At 52.6% G+C, this 20818-nt stretch overlaps 8 protein-coding genes across 8 annotated transcripts; 4 read left to right on the plus strand and 4 right to left on the minus strand.

Moving 5' to 3' along the window:
- Window positions 1-103: 103 nt before the first annotated feature.
- On the minus strand, window positions 104-729 carry CORC01_13254 (uncharacterized protein; the record flags this gene model as incomplete). The annotated part of the gene is made up of 2 exons (XM_022624871.1): window positions 104-600; window positions 654-729. 2 exons carry the CDS (start codon window positions 727-729, stop codon window positions 104-106), a joined length of 573 nt encoding a protein of 190 aa, XP_022468608.1.
- A 1534-nt stretch (window positions 730-2263) lies between these two features.
- On the plus strand, window positions 2264-4453 carry CORC01_13255 (Brf1-like TBP-binding domain-containing protein; the record flags this gene model as incomplete). The annotated part of the gene is made up of 1 exon (XM_022624872.1): window positions 2264-4453. One exon carries the CDS (start codon window positions 2264-2266, stop codon window positions 4451-4453), a length of 2190 nt encoding a protein of 729 aa, XP_022468609.1.
- A 2401-nt stretch (window positions 4454-6854) lies between these two features.
- On the minus strand, window positions 6855-7121 carry CORC01_13256 (uncharacterized protein; the record flags this gene model as incomplete). The annotated part of the gene is made up of 1 exon (XM_022624873.1): window positions 6855-7121. One exon carries the CDS (start codon window positions 7119-7121, stop codon window positions 6855-6857), a length of 267 nt encoding a protein of 88 aa, XP_022468610.1.
- Window positions 7122-7382: 261 nt separating this feature from the next.
- Window positions 7383-7889, plus strand: CORC01_13257 (uncharacterized protein; the record flags this gene model as incomplete). Its single annotated transcript, XM_022624874.1, has 1 exon — window positions 7383-7889. One exon carries the CDS (start codon window positions 7383-7385, stop codon window positions 7887-7889), a length of 507 nt encoding a protein of 168 aa, XP_022468611.1.
- Window positions 7890-8522: 633 nt separating this feature from the next.
- Window positions 8523-10323, minus strand: CORC01_13258 (uncharacterized protein; the record flags this gene model as incomplete). Its single annotated transcript, XM_022624875.1, has 2 exons — window positions 8523-9478; window positions 9543-10323. 2 exons carry the CDS (start codon window positions 10321-10323, stop codon window positions 8523-8525), a joined length of 1737 nt encoding a protein of 578 aa, XP_022468612.1.
- Window positions 10324-13448: 3125 nt separating this feature from the next.
- On the plus strand, window positions 13449-15997 carry CORC01_13259 (kinesin motor domain-containing protein; the record flags this gene model as incomplete). The annotated part of the gene is made up of 3 exons (XM_022624876.1): window positions 13449-13790; window positions 13852-14949; window positions 15008-15997. 3 exons carry the CDS (start codon window positions 13449-13451, stop codon window positions 15995-15997), a joined length of 2430 nt encoding a protein of 809 aa, XP_022468613.1.
- Window positions 15998-16488: 491 nt separating this feature from the next.
- Window positions 16489-18666, minus strand: CORC01_13260 (DEAD/DEAH box helicase; the record flags this gene model as incomplete). The annotated part of the gene is made up of 6 exons (XM_022624877.1): window positions 16489-16795; window positions 16852-16931; window positions 16990-17556; window positions 17618-17782; window positions 18243-18386; window positions 18448-18666. 6 exons carry the CDS (start codon window positions 18664-18666, stop codon window positions 16489-16491), a joined length of 1482 nt encoding a protein of 493 aa, XP_022468614.1.
- A 337-nt stretch (window positions 18667-19003) lies between these two features.
- CORC01_13261 (brix domain-containing protein) lies at window positions 19004-20379 on the plus strand (the record flags this gene model as incomplete). Its single annotated transcript, XM_022624878.1, has 2 exons — window positions 19004-19432; window positions 19483-20379. 2 exons carry the CDS (start codon window positions 19004-19006, stop codon window positions 20377-20379), a joined length of 1326 nt encoding a protein of 441 aa, XP_022468615.1.
- Window positions 20380-20818: the final 439 nt, after the last annotated feature.

Below are 20818 nucleotides of genomic sequence, written 5' to 3' on the forward strand. Positions count from 1 at the left end.
TTTGAAAATATGCAATCTAAAGGATACCAGCACTTGTGGCATCGTGAAAGCATGGCATTCATGTTGCTATGTAAGCAGCGGTTTGACCCAAATCATCTGTTTCTCACTCAGACCACTGCACGTCAAAGTCCTTGAACTGAACCTCAAGATCGCTCTTCGCATCCTTTGCAGGCCGAGCGACCAAAGCGCCAACAGTCAAGTTCCAGTCCTTGCCAGTACAGTCATCATCTCCAAAAACCCAGCAAATCTCACGCAGCGGCACCTTGGTGCCGTCCTGTTTCACATAGTACACCCAGAAACTCGGGCCCATGAAGTCGCGCTCCTGCTCAATGAGTACAGTGGTGCTTTTGGAGCCCTCAAAGGCGGCGAGAGGGGTGATGCTCCAGTCGGCCCAACGATCGCAGGCGACGGTGCTGAGTTGTAGCGTCCCCTGGTAGTACTCCAAGCCAGTCTTGATCCACCTCTTCTCGCGGCCGGAGTTGGAGTCAAAGGTGATGATGAGGCCTGCTTGATCGTACAGTTCAGACCAGTCTGCGGAGAATGTGACTTTTGCGGACTTGAATTGGCTGAGGGGTTTGGCCGGGACTGTCTTTGTGGGAGCTAGAGCTGTCAGCTTCCGGCTCGTCATGTGGGAATCAATGAATCGAGGTTACCATCGTAGACGTTGTGGGAAGGCGGCTTCTTCCAGATGTCAGTGTTGGGCGCGGCGGAAAGGGTGAAGGAAGACATGATGGATGAGATCCAGGGTATCTTAAATGTATGTCGAAGCGGCTGAGGATAAAAGAGTGGACGTGTGTAGACTGCGCGTATGGACTGAAGGAACAAGAAAGATATTGTGCTGGGGTTTCGGAGGTTTAAATAGGCTCGAGTGAGAGTTACATGGTGGCTGTTTCTGCACCGGACACCTCAATGTGGTGTGAGCTACATCCTAGGTCATATGTGACTTCACGCACCTGCCCCGCATTGAGCAACACAATGTACTTCCAAGTCCAATGTTGTTTGCCAATACAAGGTGTCATGCAGGGTCTCTGCGGCTTAGACAATTGAGACGGTGTGATGGGCCGATAATCCGCCAATACCAAAACACATTTCACTGTGCTTGCTGCGCGATTGGGTTCCCGGGCATTTGGACAGAACTAGGTAGTTAGGACCAAGATTCGCGACCAGGAGTATCAGCTTGTGGCACTCCAGAGTCGGACGGAGAAGCTGAGTGGAATGGTGTTCCTAGCCGAGTGACTCTTCATCTCTACCTCTGATGCTTACGAAACCAAATAGGAATCTCATGATCAGGACAGATATCGATGACCTTCTCACTTGGACCTGGATGCCGCTGGGGGAGATGATCATAGGTATTGCCCCGCGGTCCATCCTCCACAACGCGGGGCAAAGCAGAAGTGACTCGGCCCGCAGGCAAAAGGATGAGAGGATTGGCTGGCAGAAGTTCGGTCGCCAGCGGAGTCTCCGCCGGATTGCATTGTTTGACTGCTCGGGTTGATGCACTGCGCCGAGTACTACCGAATCGGGAACTAGTCACCGCAAGGTAAATTCAGGTCCTCCAAGTGAATGAATGACAAGCGCTGCTTTGTTAGAGGCACCAGGGAACAGCCATGTGCACAATTTCGACAACAATGGTGGCGTTTTGGGGTGGCTTGAGGAAATCCAGTGCGTCGTTGAAATGGTGGAGAGAAGGGAGATTCGAACCAGCAGCTCCGGGAACAAGATGGAAAATTAGAGATTCCCCTTTTGGGACGACATCGGAGATAGACTCAGGTCCTGGTGGTTTTTTTGGTCCCCCAGCCAGGTCCGAACGCCTCCCTGCCTTTCCTCTCGCAAATGCGCACCTTCCCCCGCTCGACCATCTCGTCGCCAACCCCACTAATTTTCCCATTCTTCACCTCATTCCACCCGCTACCAGTATCCCTCCGCAGACAATCTGAATCAGCAACCAACTTCAAATCACTTATACTCTATTCGCCGACCGTATTACTACTGCCTGCTTCGCCGGACGCGTGGAAGCCTTCTCAATAAGCTACGCTTACATCATTGCTCATAGTCCACGTCGTCTGAGGTGCGAAGCAGACGGGCTACGTCTGTTGCGTTGCCTGGTGCTGGAGGAAGGGGACGTTCACGAAGCGATTGGCAGCTTCGTAATCCATCTCAACCACACCCATGGTGCAGCCAATTCTTACCTTCTAGACAAAATTCTCTTAGACCTTCCGGACCCCCATCGCTTCGCCTCCACGAGGCGCCAACATTCGAAACCATGTCTTCTTTTCTCACGCCCACCAAGAAGTCCCAAAAGCCGGCTACCAAGTCGAAGCCTTTCCAACCACCGAACCGCATTCGAGCCATCCGCGAGCAAGCCGAACGTCAGCAGGCCAATGCCGCCGCCGCCGCCAACGCCGCTGCCCAAGCACAACAGAATCGCTCAAGAGCACCTACCGTCGCCATCTCGAATCGTCCCCAATGTCCAAATAAGGCCTGCGTCAAACCCAATGTTGTCGACGGCATCTGTCAGACATGTGGTCGTATCGCCGACGACAGCAATATCGTTGCCGAAGTACAATTCGGCGAGACGTCATCCGGTGCCGCCATGGTCCAGGGAAGCTATATCGCCGCCGACCAAGCTGGCGTGAGGACCATGGGCCCGGCCTTCCGCCGCGTTGGAGGCTCCGATGACCGAGAGAAAACCATCCGCGAGGCTCGCGCCCTGATGCAGGGTTATGCCCAGCGTCTCAATCTCAGCGATAACACTGTGAACACCGCTGTTCAGTGTTTCAAGCTTGCCTCTCAGTCAGGTTTTACCCAGGGCCGAAAGATTATCGCCGTCGCTGCTGTCTGCCTCTACGCTGCGTGCAGGATGGAAAGGCCGTGTCGCGTGATGCTCATTGACATTGGCGACATCATCCAGGCGAACGTCTTCACATTAGGAAGAACCTTCAAGGCGTTGACCAAAACCCTTTGTCTCTTTCCGAGCGGTGAGACGCCGGTTTTCCCTGAAGACATCATCTACCGATTTGCCTCCAAGCTTGAATTCAAGCATATGACCAACCGCGTCGCCGAGGATGCTGTCCGCCTCGTCCGTCGCATGAAACAAGATTGGATCGTCATGGGTCGTCGTCCGTCTGGTATCTGCGGCGCATGTCTTCTGATGGCTGCCAGAATGCACAACTTTCGTAGGACAGTCCGTGAAGTTGTGTACATTGTCAAGGTCACAAACCACACCATCCAGGAACGTCTCGAAGAATTCAATGTGACGGAGACTAGTAAGATGACGGTGGAGGACTTTTTGTCCCAAGATTTTGGCTCCAGTTCTCACGACCCCCCGTCCTTCTACAAGAGCACCGAGGCTTGGCAAACGCAGCAGGAGGAGCTGGGCAAGAAGCGGAAGCGCATAATCACGGACGACGGTGGTAACAACAGGATGACACCAGCCTCCTCGCTCCCACCGCCTGATTTATCTGCGGCGCCGGCCGTTGAGTATCGTCGAGATAAGGACGGCTACATTATCCCACCTCTACCATCCAAAATTGCCGTCGACGAGCCGGCTCTCAGAGATGCGAATAGCAATCAACATCTCGAAGGCTTAGCTGAAGAATTCGGCGACGTGGATAAGGAGAACGAGGATTCATCGCAGACGGATGCCGGCAGTGAAAAGACCCGGCAACCAAAGCCCTCGTTGCCTATCAACGACGAGTGGGAAGAAGACGAAGCCCAAATGGAAGAACAGATTTCGGAGATTATGAACGATCCCGAGACCTACGAGCACGCCAAAGCTTTCAGCAACGCCGAGCAGCGAGCCCGCATCCACTCGATCTGGGCCCTCCAGCAGCAACCAGATAAGGCCGTCTCAATGGCGCCCGAGGTTGGCGAAGACGAGTTCGCAGATGATCCCGAGGTGGTGAACTGTATGTTGACTCCAGACGAGATTAAGATCAAGGAGCTTTTGTGGGTCAACGAGAACAAAGATTGGCTCCGCGCATCGCAGGAGCGTCTTTTCCGTAAGAAGTTGGAGGAGAAGAAGCCTAAAAAGGACCGCAAGCGGAAGAAGCGCCCGCGCATTGGCGAAGGCCAGACAACGCCTGCCAGCACGCCAGGTGAGGCTGCTGTTAACGTCATGAAGGAGCGTGGCTTTTCAAAGCGCATCAACTACGAAGCTATTCGACAGATGTTCGACGTGGCCGGTCAAGGCGATCCCGGCTCCCGTCCTGAGAGTGAAGCCGCCAGCCGTCCTACGAGCAAGGCACCTAGTGTAGTGGACGATCATTATGACGAAGAGGAAGAAATCGAGCAAATCGGTGGCGATGAGGGCGATGAGCACCAAGACGACGAGTACGGGGGTGGAGACTACGATGACATGGGCGACGAATCCCACATGTATGATGAGGACGATCAGGGGCTGGGTGAGGACGATGACGACGACGATTTTGGTCTCAACGACGACGATGAGTGAGCTTACTCGTTCGCGCAACGTCTTGTCTTCTTGGGGATGGGCGAATAGTGGACGGTGATGTGCTTGTACTAGATACCCCAAGAGCCTCGAACACGTCGAGGCTCCAGCTGCGCCGCCTACAAACGTGCGTGTGTGTCTTATGGATAGAGCGTCTTAGACCAGAACAGCAATCTGTACGGATTTTTGACATGACTTGTCGAATCGACTGGCACAGTCTTGTTGCTTAGTATTACCAGTATCTGTACTGTTTGCCGCGATGGAAATAGTACGAAGCTGGCAACTGTGGCCCAAAAGCGACGAATCATGCAAATCTCAACTCTCATGCTTCTCCCAGAATAGCCGTCTCTATATGTGCGGCATATACAACTCAACTCCCACCAAAGCTGGCATTCTCGAATATGCATGATGTGATAATATCAAACAGCATGAGTAGTTACCTGCATAGGAATACTTTTTGGAAGGGTTCAACGCTTTGACATTAATATATACATTCCACAATCTATGCGCCTTCGCATCTTCCACACTTGGCCCAGACGTCGATGGATGACGATATCCCAAAAGAGATTACGCACATTGAAATAACTACCTTTGATCTCAGAAAGGACTGGGCTGAATGACTCCTCACCCCTAAGAGGTAGGCCTTATTGAATCGTCTCTCGGCCTCGGCTTACATCGGAAAACAAAGGAAACGGCCGGGTGGCGCAATGGCAGCGCGTTGCTTTCCGGTGGCAAAGGTTCTGGGTTCGAGTCCCAGCTCGGTCGATTCGATTTTTGACTTGTATATAATATCTTGCCTCTTTTGATAGGTACGTAGTGGTGAAGTCTTTTATATGGCTTGGAGAATGTGGGTAGCAGTATTCATTTGGGCAGGCTGCTAGTGGGTCTTGTGACGTGCAAGAGAAGTATTGGGTAGCCAATCGCACTGGCTGCACATCTAGCAAGCTCTAATCTTGCGGAAAACGCGAGGTTGTGTGGATAGGCGCATGAGTGGAAAGTTGCAGCGTTGGAAATTTGATGAGCACAGACAGGTGTGGCTAGCTAATATGTCACAATTAAGCGTGCGCTCCGAAAAATAGGTAGCCCCCTGCTCCTCTCCTGTCATTTATTATCCACAGATGTGTACATGTAGTTAGCAGCTGCTTTATCACAATTTCCTTCGGTCACAACATGATAATGTCATTGATCATGTAGCTAGCTAGCTCTTAACCTAAGACACCTAACTCGAGTCACAGTGCCGTTGCCATTACTAGTGTTGAATCTCAAAAAGTCCAAGCTCAGTGGCCTCATCTGTCTGTGATGCTGAATAGTGGGTGGGTGGCATCTCAGCAGCAGCACCATTGTACTTGCGAGGGCGCATTTGGCTTTACTTGAGGGTCTAAGAAGTCCGCCCGCGTCGAGATTATAACACATGAAACATGATACCAGTCTCATGAAAGTAACTCACGATGATTCACCTGCACCGAGCGAGATATGTTGCGAAATCAAGTTGGGCAGTGCTCTAGCAGTCAATTATGGGTATCCATCCAATTTTTTAGCCTTGTGACATATAAAAATGAAGCTGAACGTTTCCTGAGGGCTTATGAATGGAGTCTATGAGTCAAAGAAACACATTGGTGAAATGGACTGTGGAAGAAGGAGGTCACACCAGGCAAGTACAACGTCGAGGTTTTAGTGCATCGAAAAGAACATCTGGAAGCACCTGGAGCCTTCGGACTACCGATTATAGACCCAACAGAAAGCGAGTAGTGAATTTTCTGGCCACTCCAGGCCTGAGCCAATCAATCCTGCATTCAAATTATGACAGCGTTCGTCGCCCACAGACAAGGAACTCGTAGATATGCAGATGCATTTTATCATCATATATTGACCCACTGAAAGCGCGCTGCTGCCTACTCCTTCTCTCTTGCTGTAGGATTCAACCCCTTCTATTCTCTTTAATGCCAAGCCCGCTCATATAATCTCAGGCAATGGTTTCGATCTCAAGAGACAGTTAAAGTCTGAGGACGTCGTCCTCGTCCCTAGACTTTGTGGATGGGAGATTATGGGGTGACCGACCAGCGTAAGCTGCTGGATCCAATCTCAGCCATTGTTCGAACATTTCGTCAGAAAAAATTTGACAGAGCTGCCATCGCATTCTCCCAGGCTGCCGTTCCATTAGACGAAGTGCAAGCTATGAGGAACCTTTGGCTCAGGTTCAAAAGGCTAAAAGCCCGCCGCCGCGCACCAACCATGACATGAGGCGCCCTCTCAGCTGGCCAGCCCGAGTCGCGGCGCTCACGCAAAAAAGGCTAATGCCGGAGCCGGACCGTAGTACGCCGTCCAATGGCGGGCGTTTGTGCACCCACTCTCGTGTTGGGACCGTCACATCGGCAGAGACCTTGCATGAGGGGTTGAGGGCGGATCAGCGGGGGTATTCAGGGGGACGAAGGCCAGAATCTGGGGTAAGATCCCTGCGGTCCTCGGCTTGGAGTTGACGTGAACCGCTGGCTGAGCATGTGTTCGTGATGGGATGGGTGCTGTTTTGAGAGGTTTGGGCTAAGAGTATCGGCCGAGGGGCATGTGAGGCCTTCTGGTTCCCGGATTGCAACGGCGCGATCATACGTCGCCTATGCCTAGATGTGGTAATTGAGCGTCCTTGACCGATGGTGTTTGCGGGGGAACATGACATTGATGGGAGGTCGCTAAATATTGAGTAGGTATGATAGGCGGAGGAACAGAAGCCAACAGGCAAACTAAAATGTGGTGTGATAATGTCAGAGATGATGTTCTGGAATCATACGAACCGGAGTATAAAAGACTGAATGAGGTCACAGTATTTGTGACGGTTTCTCGGTCGGTCAATCCCCAACCTCAGAGCCAGATCCAGATCTCTTTTATCAAGCCAAACGCTCGTTTGTAACAGTCTACAGAGACCATAATAAGAGTCAAAATGCTTCTCAAAATTTCCCTGCTAGGCCTATTTGCCGCTTCAGTCATTGCCGACGGTGCTGCCATCGTGGCCGCCGTGGACGAGATCGCGACCCAGAATACGGAGCTGGGCGACACCGTGTCGTCCTGGGACGGCGGCCTCTTTGGTACGCTCCCCATCATCATCGACTCAACCAAGCTCCTCATCAAGATCAACGAGGCCACCAAGGTTGCCGAGGATTCGGAGCCGCTCAGTGCCCTGGAGGCAATCACGGTCGCGCAGTCGACGCAGAAGCTGGCAGGCGGTGTACAGTCGACGCTCGGCAGCGTTATCGATGCCAAGCCCAAGTTTGACAAGCTCCTGCTGAGCCCCATCATCCTGCTCAACCTCAAGTCCGAGAAGAGCGCGACGGACAAGTTCAGCGCTGCCGTCGTCGAGAAGGTCCCCGAGGCTTTGCAGGCCGCAGCCAAGACGCTGGTTGCCCAGATTGAGACGGCGTTCAATAGTGCCATTGATACTTACAGCTGAATCAACGGATGGATTGCCTAGTTGTGAATGAGAGGATGGGAGGACTACCTATAATGAGGAATGGACGATGTGAGGTTGGGGCTGGGCTTGGTGGGACTGAACGATTAATTCCTCCCTTGCACATACTTGTTAAACTTCAATATTCCTATTCGCTGAGCAAACAGAGATCTAAAGCTCATCGTTGCAAGTCTTAACAAGGATCCATGGCCAAGCACAGGATTGGGTAGCGCAATGCAAGACAAACACGCAGTGCAGCACACAATGTTGGATATCATAATTTTCATTGACACAAACTAGGAAACATGGGTGCAGCCAGATACCTTAAGACTGTGGCAGGGAAATTCTTCCCACCAACGAGAATTGGTCGGCTATATAGGATTGACGCGGTTCGCTTTTCAGCCAGACTTTCACCAAGTGTCCGTCACTTTTGTGCTTTGGTCTACCTTCATTCCGGTCGATTTGACGGGTAGTATAAGAATGTGTAACATAAGAAAACAAAAAGGGGCAACGATAGCCAAAGTGTATGAGGCCAGGGATGACAGGTGCCCTTTACTTTAGGACATCATGCCACGCCGTCCTCAACCGTTTTGTGTCGCGTAGGTATGTCGGATAGGTGAAATGCTACGGCATCGGCTAGATGTGTAACAAATTGACGTCCGAGATGCTGCGGTGGCGCTTGTGGCCAATGGGTATCTCACTGGATGCTTTGCGTTTTTGCGACATGGACTCTAGAGGACTGCGTGCGGTGTCACGCATCCGCTTCTTTGATCGTCGGAGAGGGGTCAAGGGAACGGCCGCAGTTTCGAAGCGGTCGGACTTTAGACCACGCAGGGCGGTGTAGTTATAGGGACTGCTCAAGGCGAGAGAGTCTTGCGTGGCCTTATCACTCAGAATGAGACGTTGGTTGATTTGGTCGCGACGAAATGCCCCCACGTTGTTGGCGTTGATGTGTGAATGGAGGTCGACATCGCTTGAAGCGGTACGTGGTCGAGCAGGAGTAGAGTTCAGGGGATCTGCATCCCACTGGTTATCCTCGTCTTCATCGGCAGATGATCTGGCCTCATCGAACTCGATGAAGTCGCTGATGTTCAGAGACTTTTCAACCTCGTCATCTTCCTCCTCATCGAAGCCAACATCCGAGCTCTCATCAGCAGTGTTGGGTTCGGACTGAAAGGGGAAGAAGGCTTCAGTAGGTCCCATGGCCTGCGTGTTGAGGTAATCACCCAAGGTGTTGGAAGAGAACATTGCGCTCATCATAATTTGTGCAGAGCTGCTTATCATGGGGGAGGGGTGGTTCTCATCAATGGGGGCCAGGTATTGGAAGTTGAACTGTTCGGGCGATAGATCAAGTTGGCGGCGACGATGGGGAGTGAAGATCATCATCTTCCGTGAGATGGGGTTAACGACGGCAATGGGCTTCCGCTCAGAGTTGTCCAGGTTGAAACGGCCTACCCGCGGTTGTCCACGGTGGCCCTTGACCGGGTGATCTGTGTCAGAATCATCCCACTGATCCGCGGACAGTTCGGGACGCTTAATCTTGCGGCGGACAACTGGCTCCGGCTCATCCTCTTCAGTGGTATCACCGTCAGCTAAAGGGGGGGTAAGTTAGCAATCACAGGCTCTCATATTGGTCGTCACAAAGCGCAAACTCACTCTCATAGCCGTCTAGCTCTTGGGTTTCCTCAAGTGCTGCGACCGGAGTGGGCATCTCAGAGACTTCGCCGGTGGTCATGGGAGTAGCAATCGGCGTATCATCATCGCCGAGTTCCTGAACAACAGCCTCAACATCCGAGTCTGCGTCAGGAGCGTACCCGTAGGCTCCATGATAATCGCCATGGTAGTCCCAGAATGAATTTGAGTTTTCAGACTCGTCGTTTTCATCATCCTTCTCGATCTCGCGGCGGAAGGCCGGGTCGAGAGAGCTTTGGTCGACAAATATATCGGGGAAGAAGTCGGCATGATCATCCTCCGTATCGGTAGAGTCGGAATCACTCGAAGGAACATCAAAGCGCACGTGGCGCTCCACAGGACGGTGGTGGTGATCAGAAGCAGCGCTTTCGTCGACCTCAGACATTATGCCATCCCAACTGGCGCCGTCCTCGATGTCTGCGGCGCCATCGTTTCCGTCTTCTTGCTCCTGCTCTTCTTCTTCTTCTTCGTCATCGTCATCATCGTCATCATCCTCTTCTTGGATAATGGGCGGCCGGGGAGGAATCGGGAGGCTGGGAATTGGTAGCACCTCGTGAAGAATATGTTCCTCCTCGGCCGCGTCGACATCCTCCTCGTCATCGTCAGAAGAGTCACTAATATCTTCGACAGCGGAATATCCTCCTTCGTCAGACAGGTCGAAAGACGAAGAAGAGGTAATGGAGTCGCGACGCTTTGCGACTTTCCGAGAGGCCGAGAAAGCCTTGTTGCGGACGTTGCGTGACATGGTGTTGGTTGGGCAGAGGTTGAAACCCCAACGTTGTAGTGTTCGAAGGGGTGGAGTTTGTCTGGAGAATCGGCGGTAACAATGCCGAGTGGATGCCCGAAAGTTGATGGCAGTATCTTGTGTGTGATTCTTTCTTTTGCTGCGCCTGTTTGAAGAGTATACGGCGTGTGAGTAATCGTGTCTGTACTCAGGTCGGATGGAGGGAGCGAGTAACGAGAGCAAGTAGGTGGTCGTGAAGGTCGGAGGAAGTGGAGGTGAGGATATTTTCTTCAAGCGGATAGGCTTCTCGTAGCCCGGTGAATAGTGGGCTTGGTGGTCGATTCGGGTGAAATCAAATACAGACTTCCGTCAATGGGCCAGAGCCGTCCTCTCAATGAGGGCTCCGGACAGTGAAAGCCTGTGTAGAACTTCGTCGGAAACAGAAGGGATTGAATGTCTCGATGGGCTGCTGGACTGCAGAGGTGCCTGCGCTGGGGCACCTCCGCAGTGGGCGTTTACAGCTCAGCGAAAGCGGCGGACATGATTCTCGACGAAGTGTGTGATTATTTCTAGATCCTTTGTAAGGTTGTAGGGCGACTTCGTTGTCTCGTGGGGTTGGGTTGGTTTTGGTGGTTGAGATGGAGAAGAGGGAAAAAAGGAAAGAGGTCGAGGCACCGGGATTCCGAAAATAATATGGCTCCCTCACTCGCCCCATCCTAGGTGTGGAGCACCCAATCGAACTTTTTTTTTTTTTTTTGGTGGGCTGCGGCTGCGGCTGCTGCTGGCCTGCTGCCGTTTATCGCCCAAACTTTTTTCTCCATCTCCAAGTTTCCCGTTTTGGTGGGGTCTCAAGGTGTGAGAATATGGCATTGTCTGGTTCGCTTAGAGTGGGTAGCGAGACCGCGCTAATCTGATTCCGGCGCGCCGTCACCGCCTTTTCACGGTCTGTTACCCCCTGGCGCTCCTACGAAATGCCTTGTAGGCGCTGAGAAGCCGCTGGAGATACGGCTTGTTTTAGTGGACAGGATCAATGAACTGTGGAGGAAAGGACCCTGTGTGGAAGGGCTAAGGTGCTGCGGAATGTACACAGCAAGGTAGCAACTGCAAGTCAACCGCCCCTCGTCGTCTCGAACCTGGCAGGCCCGCAAGCGCGGTAGCAACGTCGACCTAAGGTACCTCATCAAACGATTTCTGCCCCTCCCTCGAGCTGTGTCACCTCACTCTTTCGTCTTTCAAGGTCCTCATTTAGAGACGCAGTGTCCCAGATAGCTTTTGACCCCTCCATCTGTCGTCACCCGTCAGGTTGGTCTAGATCCAGACGGAGACAGGCTGATCCTGCCTCCATTGTGGCAGATCCAATGTCTCATGCTTCCCCTTGACCCGCAGAGCACCTCTTGGGCGATGGACTTTCCCAGTACCTAGATGTGTTATCGTCTTGATGATCCAACAGGTTGACCAGAGCAAAGCAGGGAGGTGGCCATCTACCATCGTGCACCGCACTGCACTGTAGACTCCTCCTCCATGGATGGCGGCAAGTCCAGGCGCCAACTGGGGCAATCTACACCAAAAATGCCCAAGATGGAGAGAGGCGCAGCTGCGGCCTTGCAGATTGTGCATTATGGACCCCATAGAGTCAAGCTTCTGAGTCCAGGCTCTTCGTTACTAGGTATTTCTCTCACTTATTAACCCCGCCACTGGCCACATCTCCAGAATCCCTTGTACAAACCACAAAGTATTAGCTCGGGACTTGGCCCACTGCTTGCCTGCACAAGGATACGACGTCCAACATGCGTATTAGGTAGGCGGTCTCCTGATTCGCCTCGGTTCGCAAGCTCGTCTGTTCGAGGGGCAGCGCCGAGGGGCAATCGAGGGGCCAACTCATCGGTCTGCGTCTCAATGCAAACGACTACATGAGCACACCGTAGTTTGAGTCATCCCAATCCTTCATTGGCATCCAGTTGCTCTGTTTGAGAATCGTTGAGTCACTCATTGACTCCCGTGGGCAACATAAAATCTTTGCATAAGGTACGTGTGCAGTATAAGGAAGGACTCCAAGTGTCGTCCGGGCTACGTAGCCTTTGGAGCATTCAAATGGTGAATAACCAATTAAAAAGAAAAGAGGAAAAAAAAAGGAAAAAAAAGGGGGACTAAAGCTTCGGCACGGGCGGGGCCAAGGCTACCTTAGATTCTCGGATATTCGGTGCTGGCCGTAGTATAGGTAGGTATTCGTGAGTTTGCAAGTTTGCAACCCAATCCAACCACAATCCATCCAAAGGGCCTCTAGTCCAAAATTTCAACCAGTCATGCGGGAGGAATTGGGATCAGCCTTGGACGGCACTGGCCCGCGTTGCCTGGCTTCTTGTCGTTCATGACTCACTGACAGCAATTGAGGGGTTGACGAGCCGGGTGATGCCTGTGCAGCCCTCAAACGTTTGACAATGAGCCTCAGCAAAAACTCTGATTTAGGTAGAGCCAGTGTGGAACTCTGTGAAAGGGGAGGGGAGCTGACATAGGTCCTCTCCCGTCGACACAAGCACCACCAACAACTGCAGAGGAAGATGGAGAATGCTGCCACGCTCAGGAACAAAGACACGCGATTGCCTGACCAGTCGGGCCGTAGTGTAGTGCCGCTGTTGACATTTGGTAGACATCACTTACTTACCTGCGTGAGCAAAAGGAGGAGAACTGAAGTCGGACCGGAGTCTGAAGAATTCCTCCCCCCTTCGGTCGGACCCGGCGCCTACCTTGAGGAACGTGTCCGTACCTTACCTTACCTAAGGCACCTAAGAACGGGCACGGGACCCACTGGAGACAGTGTGTCAGCGGGGAGCACCGTGCCAAAAAATGTTGGCGGGGATAAGATCAGATTCCTGCCAGGGGCTTAAGGATCCACGTCCCCAGTGCCAGCTGCTTACCTCAGCAGACGAGCCAGGCTGGCTTATCTTATCGCGTTGCCTGGCCATTGCAGTAAACAAGGATTGTATGCCTTTGCCCCATCTTCATCTTTCGCGACCCGGACGACCCAACTCAAGGTATTCGACCTCGACGAAGAGCAGCAGCAGCACGACAATCGCCTCTCCCTGTGCGTAACTTATCGCCAATCTTCTCGATTAGAAGTCTGCGAACCTTCAGAAAGAAAGTAAATGATGGATTCCTCAATACCACAAAAGTCTTCCGCAAACCTCTTCCAGGTGTATTTACGCTTGAGACCACCCCCAGCTGGCGCAGCTTTGTCTGACAGATTCGTCGATGTCGAAGAGTCCCGCGAGGACTCGCACCCGACTCACATCACCCTGAATCCTCCCAATGACCGCAAGCGATCAACAGAAAAGTTTGCCTTCACCAGAGTCTTCGAGGAAGATGCCACCCAGCTCGACGTCTTCCATTGCACAGGAGTCGCCTCGCTCGTCGAGGGTGTCTTGGCCCCTCATGGTGGACATGGCACTGATGCTCTGATAGCCACACTGGGCGTCACTGGATCTGGAAAGGTAGTCTGGATCTCTGTTCCAAATTTTGTCTTAAAAATGCTTTTGCTAACAAACTATGCAGTCACACACCATTCTTGGCTCGCGCTCAACGCGAGGCATGACACAGCTCGCACTCGACGTTGTCTTCAGATCCATTGGCTGCAACATGTACGATTCACCTAGTTTGGAAGGCTCTCTCCAAGCCTCGGATGCCTCGGACGCAACAATCATATCGGCAGCGTGTTTTCTAGAGACCGTGTTCGCAGATTTCGGCTCATCCCGAGGAGGAGGATCAAGAGCGGGAACACCGATGCTTGTAGGAACCCCCGTCCTTTCCCTCGACTTTCCCTTCCAGTCTTTTGCACACAACCAAAGGCAGAAACGAACCCAGCCACCCGTCGACGTGGCAGGCGTGCGCCTTGTGTCGTTGACCCCAGATGATCCGCGGCGCAAGCCTCGCGATGGCTTTTCCACGCCAGTGCGGGAAGAGTTCATAGTCCACCAAGTTGCCACTGAGAAGCATTTCATGGCTGTGACCAAAGCTTCCAAAGTAAAGAACACAGCTAAATATTTAGTAAAGGGCGAACACTGTCCCCCTCCTACCCCTCGACGAGTCCTCCAGCGACCATCGGCTCTCCCTTCAGCCCCAGATATTAGCTCTGTCAACGTGTCTTCTGATCCCGAATCAGACTATGCCGTTGTTTTGTCCATGTACGAGGTATACAACGACAAGATCTACGATCTCCTGACCCCACCCATCAAGTCCAATGCTACGAAAGAATACCGACGTCGGCCGCTGCTCTTCAAGTCGACCGAGCAGTCCTCGGACAGGAAGGTTGTGGCCGGGCTGAAGAAAATCGCGTGCACTAACATGCGAGACGCTATCATGGTGCTGGAAGCAGGCTTGCATGAGCGTCAAGTTGCTGGAACTGGCAGCAACAGCGTCTCCTCCCGCAGCCATGGGTTCTTCTGCGTTGAGGTGAAGAAAAGAGTCAGAGTAGGGCGGCATCGGTCTTGGGCTGGCAACACTCTGACCATTGTCGACTTGGCTGGTAGCGAGCGTGCACGAGATGCCAAGACACAAGGCGCAACTCTCGCAGAAGCCGGAAAGATCAACGAGAGTCTGATGTATCTCGGTCAGTGTCTCCAAGCGCAGAGCGGTATGGGCAACAGCGGCAAGGTACGTCAAGTCGTACGCAAATCGTCCGTTATTGAGACTCTCATGTTAATTGACTCAGCCAACTGTCATGCCATTCCGGCAATGCAAGATGACCGAGCTTTTGTTCTCCAATTCCTTTTCGGCATCCTCTTCATCATCTGCGGGTGTTGTGCCCCGCCGGAATGCTCAGCGAGGCATCATGATTGTCACTGCCGATGCACACGGCGACGCAAACGCGACGTCGCAAATACTTAGGTATAGTGCTCTTGCGAGAGAAGTTACGGTCCCCCGCATTCCCAGCATTACGTCGACCATTCTGGCCGACACGACTTCATCGCACCCATCGTCGGGACTGAGATCCCCCGACCTGCCTCCACAACGCCGAGGCTACTTCGGCCATGGGTCATCCGGACAGCGCAACTTTTCTCCGAATTCCGATAATGGAGACAGAGTTCTCATGGAGCATGCGGCGCTGGAGATTGCTCGGATGCAGGAGGAGATCACCAATCTCCACATCGAGCTGGACAACGAACGTGAAGTGAGAGTGTCCGCCGAAGCACATCTTCTCAGCATGGAAGATAGGCTTTTGGAGCTGGAGCAGACAGTGCGCGAGGATTGCATGGCCGAATTCGACGCTCGCTTTGAGTTGGAGCTGGCCCGTTGGAAAGCAACTCTGGCTGCAGAGCAAGAGAAGGGCGAGGAACACTGGGACCGCAAAATGGAGCTTTTCGAAAAGGGTCTTGGTTTAACGATCGACGACGACGCTGGCGAGGACAAGGAAAACTTGCTTGTTGAGGACCTCGAAGATGAGAACGAAAGACTCCGGCGCGAGAACGAGATTTTGAAGCGTGAGCTAGCGCAAAGAAGCCCGAGCAAGCGGAAGCCGCTCCAGGAGCGTGAAGACTTTGGTAGCCGGAAAGGCGGCGCTCCCGGCGTTAGCAATCTGGGCCGAAAGATGGAGCAACTACGCGTTAGCAATGAAAGTACAGGCGGCAGCTCGGGAAGCCCCAAGAAGATGCGAAAGCTTGCGACGAAGCGATGGGAGACGGTTGCTGACGATGAGTTCTGATTGCCTGCTGTACGCAAAGTCTCTGGGAGTTGTCTGCGACGGTGGTTGCGCCGGTGGTTGCGCTTGTTTCTCGGCATATACCCATTTTGGACCATTCACTCTTTTTCTTTTTCTTTTTCTTTTTCTTGGGGGGCAGGATTTGCGGTGTTCTCGGGACAGGAGTTCGATATTGCAACGAGTCTGAAGAAAAGATGGCAGCTTTGATACACTGATTCACATGTTCTCTACACTACTTTTCAGCCGTCCTCTCCGCGACGTATGTCGTCAAGTCTGCCTGCTGCCGCAGAGCGAGACTGTCTATTGTGCGATCTTTTTCACATGAAAACCACTTTCCACACCCACTTCATCTTCATCAAATCCCCTTTCCTTGAAAACCGAAAACAGATCTGCAGCATTTTTGCCAAACCTAACCTCCGTTCGATCTTCAACAGCAATCATTAGCTGTCTCACGAAATGAGAAACACCGCAAACTCCAAAAGATAGAGACAAATCTAGCCCTCCTCTGCATCCATGTCGTCATGACGCCGCTTGCCCTTGCCCTTCTTTCCACCCTTCAGAGTTGAGCCCTTCTTGCCCTGGTTCTCCATCAAATTCTTCATTTCCATTCTCGCGTGCCTTTGTGCTTCTTCAACGCGGCTCTGGAACACCATGACCTCGTCCTTCTGCGTGGGGTACTCGGTGAGTTTCTTCCCGAGGGCAGCCTCGATTCGCAGGTAAATTTCGAGGTCGTATTGTGTGACCAGACTGATGGCAATTCCTGACTTTCCGGCACGTGCAGTGCGACCGATTCGATGAATCCTAACATGTTTAGCCACGACACATCATTATTGGGTGCTCAGAAGCACACGACTTACATGGTCTTGCTGTCCTGCGGCAAGTCATGATTTATGACAATGTCAACGAGCGGAATGTCGAGACCTCTGGCGGCGACATCCTAACACCCATTAGCCTTGCTGTAAAGAAAGGTGGCGTGGTTTAAGCCATTTACTTACCGTAGCTACAAGGATTTGGCGAGTTCCCTCACGGAACCGGGAAAGCGCACCGAGACGGGCAGTCTGGTTGAGCTGTCCATGCAGAGGGATGGCAGAGAATCCTAATGCTCGCAGCAAAATCGACAAACGTTGCACTTCCGCAACAGTGCGGGCAAAGATGATGATGCGCTTGCCGGCGAACTCATTTCCAAGATAGACCAAGTAGGTGTCCTTCTGCGTATGGGGAACAAAGCAGTAATGTTGGATCAATCCCTTGACTGTTTGGTATTTGTTGGAGCTGATGCTGACGCGGACTGGGTCTCTCAAACTGGCCCGCGACAGGCTTTCAATCTTTGTGCTCATCGTAGCAGAAAAGAGAAAGGTTCGGCGTTCACGTGGGAGGAACTTGAGGAGAGAAGTGATGGCTGGGCCGAAGTCCATGTCCAGGAGTCTGTCGGCCTCGTCCATAACCAGGTACTTCAGTGAACGCAAGGAGAAGCCCTTGGTTTTCTCAAGGTGATCAACTAGGCGTCCGGGGGTGGCAACGAGGATGTGGGGGCGCTTTCCTAGAGCAATGGCTTGAGAAACCTGTGGTTCGAGCTGTTAGCATTCTCTGGGACAGGGAAAGCAGCAAGGGGGCTGACTCAACGAAGTCGAGACCGCCAACAATCACGGCGCATCGCAAGTTGATGAGGCTACCAAGTGCCTCGAACTGTGCGCCAATCTGTGCTGCCAGCTCTCTTGTTGGTGCGAGAACAAGTCCGAAGAATGGTTGAGGTTTCTCTAAAAGCGCCTGAATTACGGGGAGTGCGAACTATACATGGTAGTTAGCAGCTGTGTCGGGCAGCAACGTAGTCGCTAGGTCAGTGATAAGAAGAGAAAATCAGTAATGGTGCAGGGGGAAAGCGTCTGCTCGATGCTACGTTGCTGCTGCAAGATTGAAGAGCAGATGGCAACACAGGTCCAGGAATACAATTGCAAAGCCTCCGACTAGCACAGAACCAGTGGGAAAGCCTGCGACCTTGGCTTAGACCGACTGTGTTTGAAGTGGGAAGAGGTTTGAATAGATGCAGATTTGCTAAAAGAACCGGAAGGTCTTTTGTTATGGTAGCTGTGAAAGTGCATAGCCATCGGAGGTTCCCAATGACCGTCCCAGAAGAGTCTTGGACACTTGGCCAAGCCTTCAGATTCGTAAAGACACTTTTGCTCAGCTCGTTTGGTGTTGTTCTAAGGCGGACTGGAAATAGATATAAGCAAGGAAACAGTTGACTGACAGCCGCCGTCTTTCCTGAACCTGTCTCGGCCAGACCAATAATGTCGCGATTCGCAAGGGCGTGAGGTATCGACTGAGCCTGAATAGGCGTGGGCTTCTTGTACCCGAGAGCTTCGCATGCTTCGCAGAGAGACTCGACGACGCCCTGGAATATTGTGATCAGAGACTATCGTGGGCCAAAATAGGGGTCTTTGGAGAAGATTTACCAATTCCTTGAAGGTCTTGGTCACTTCCTCAGTGGCATCAGCAGTGACGTCGGCGTCGGCATCAGCGTCGGCATCAGCATCGGCATCACCATCGGCATCGTCTTCGACTTCGGATTCAGATCCGGCGGATGGAGTCGGAGAGGGTTCTTTCTCGACTCTGTGAGACTCTTTGAGAGACGAGACCTTTTGCGACACTTTTTGCCGTTTCGAGGAAGGCATTTTTGGCGTCGAGGAGGGCATTTCCGTTGTGAATAGCTCGCTGTGCGATGCGGCGCAAAGAGAAGTCTATTGTAGACAGCTGGGTGCAAAAAGTCAGCAGTGGGCGCGATGACATCCCACGTTCTGGGAAGTTTTTAGTGGAGACCAGGTTTTATCAGCACGTGAAGGCTGTTTTTGGTTCTTATCGTAGCGGCCCCGCCAAAAAATTTCCTGCAGGCGACCAAAGCATTCAGTCTCGTTCAGGCCCAGATCTCCCGGGTTGCGGACTCAGGATCCTCGACAACTATCGACGTCAAGGTTTTCCAACCAAGTCAATCCCCGCCCCAACCTGCCAAACATGGCGCGCAAAAGAGTCAAGAAGCGTACGCACGTCGGTGCAAGCAACCCGGCCACCGTCGGCGAAAACAATGGCGCAAAGGATCCCAAGAGCATGGTCATCCGCATCGGCGCGGGTGAGGTTGGCTCCAGTGTGAGCCAGCTTGCTGCCGATTTTCGAAAGGTCATGGAGCCAGGAACTGCCAGTCGAATGAAGGAGAGAAGGGCAAACCGTTTGAAGGACTACGTTGTCATGACTGGCCCCCTCGGCGTCACTCACCTGATGCTCTTTTCGCGATCAGAGAGCGGTAACACCAACCTGCGCGTGGCCCTCACACCTCGAGGCCCGACACTGAACTTCCGAGTCGAGAAATACTCTCTTTGCAAGGACGTGCAGAAGGCCCAGAGACGTCCCAAGGGTAGTGGCAAAGAGCAAATCGCTCCGCCATTGGTACGAGATCAATTGCCCTAACCACTTGCATTTCTGCTAACTAATTCTAGCTGGTCATGAACAACTTCCATACCCCCGATGCCGACGCAACGTCCAAGGTGCCTAAACATCTTGAAACCTTGGTGACCTCGGTATGGTCCAGTGTTTTCCCTCCGCTGAACCCCAACGCGACGCCCCTGAGCAAGATCAAGCGTACATTACTGCTCAACCGCGAGAAAGACCCGGAAAACGAGGGATCCTTCATCATCAACATGCGACACTACGCCATCACCACACGTTCGACAGGAATCTCGCGACCGCTTCGGAGACTCGAAAAAGCAGAGAAGCTGTTGGCCTCAAAGACGAACGGAAAAGGAGGCGTGCCGAACCTGGGAAAGCTGGAAGACATAGCCGACTTCCTTCAGGGAGGAGAGAACGGGGATGGGTATCTTACGGATGCTACCAGCGGGAGTGAGCTCGACAGTGACGCCGAGGTGGAGGTCAAGGAGCAGAAGGCCCAAAAGATCAGGAAAAGCGCTGCCCCTGTTGATGACGACATGGCCGATGAGGATGATGCTGTCGAAAAGCGCGCGGTTAAGCTCGTCGAGCTGGGACCTCGCATGCGCCTGCGTCTGACCAAAGTTGAGGAAGGATTGTGTTCTGGCAAGGTCATGTGGCACGAGTATGTCCACAAGTCCAAGGAAGAGGTCAAGGAGTTAGAGAAGCGATGGGAGCAGAGACAGAAGGAGAAGGAGGCCAGGCGAAAGCAACAAAAGGAGAACGTCGACAAGAAGCGGAAAGCTAATGCTGAGAAAGGCAAGGAAGCTGATGACAGTGATGTGGACATGGACTATGACGATGAGTTTGATAGCGAGGGTCTGGCGGGTGATGCTGAATACCAGGTCAATGAGGCCATGGAGGATACAGGTGAGTGGGAGAACGAGGAAGATGAGATTGCCAACGGCTGAAAACTGCGTAAAGCATAGCCTTTAAGTCACCTTAAAATTTCCCCGAAAGGGACATTTTTCATCACTTCCGAGTTCAGTGATTCAGATTCCAGAAGTGAACGCGCGAAGAAACGTATCTTGTTAGGACCGGGCAATTAAACCGAACTTCCGAGAGGGTGACGGATTCGTCATGGCTTCCCAGGCTTGATGGTTTTCATTCTTGCTCTATGCTCTGAGTTGAGTTTTTCAGCGTCTCGCATAGAGACGTCTTCGGCGACTGTTTTATGCTACCGAGCCCACCCTGTTGACATCAGGATAGAGGTCTTTTTAGCCACTCTCTTCATGTTCGAGAAGGAACAGATCAAAGAGCTGTTGAAGCTCCAAAGAGATTGAAACCACGGCATCCGCCGCCCCAGGTATGGAGGTCAGCTCTATACCGCTTTCCCACAACCTGCAAGCA

This window comes from Colletotrichum orchidophilum (genome assembly GCF_001831195.1).
Source record: "Colletotrichum orchidophilum strain IMI 309357 chromosome Unknown Scaffold_186.1, whole genome shotgun sequence".
Classification (NCBI taxonomy): domain Eukaryota; kingdom Fungi; phylum Ascomycota; class Sordariomycetes; order Glomerellales; family Glomerellaceae; genus Colletotrichum; species Colletotrichum orchidophilum.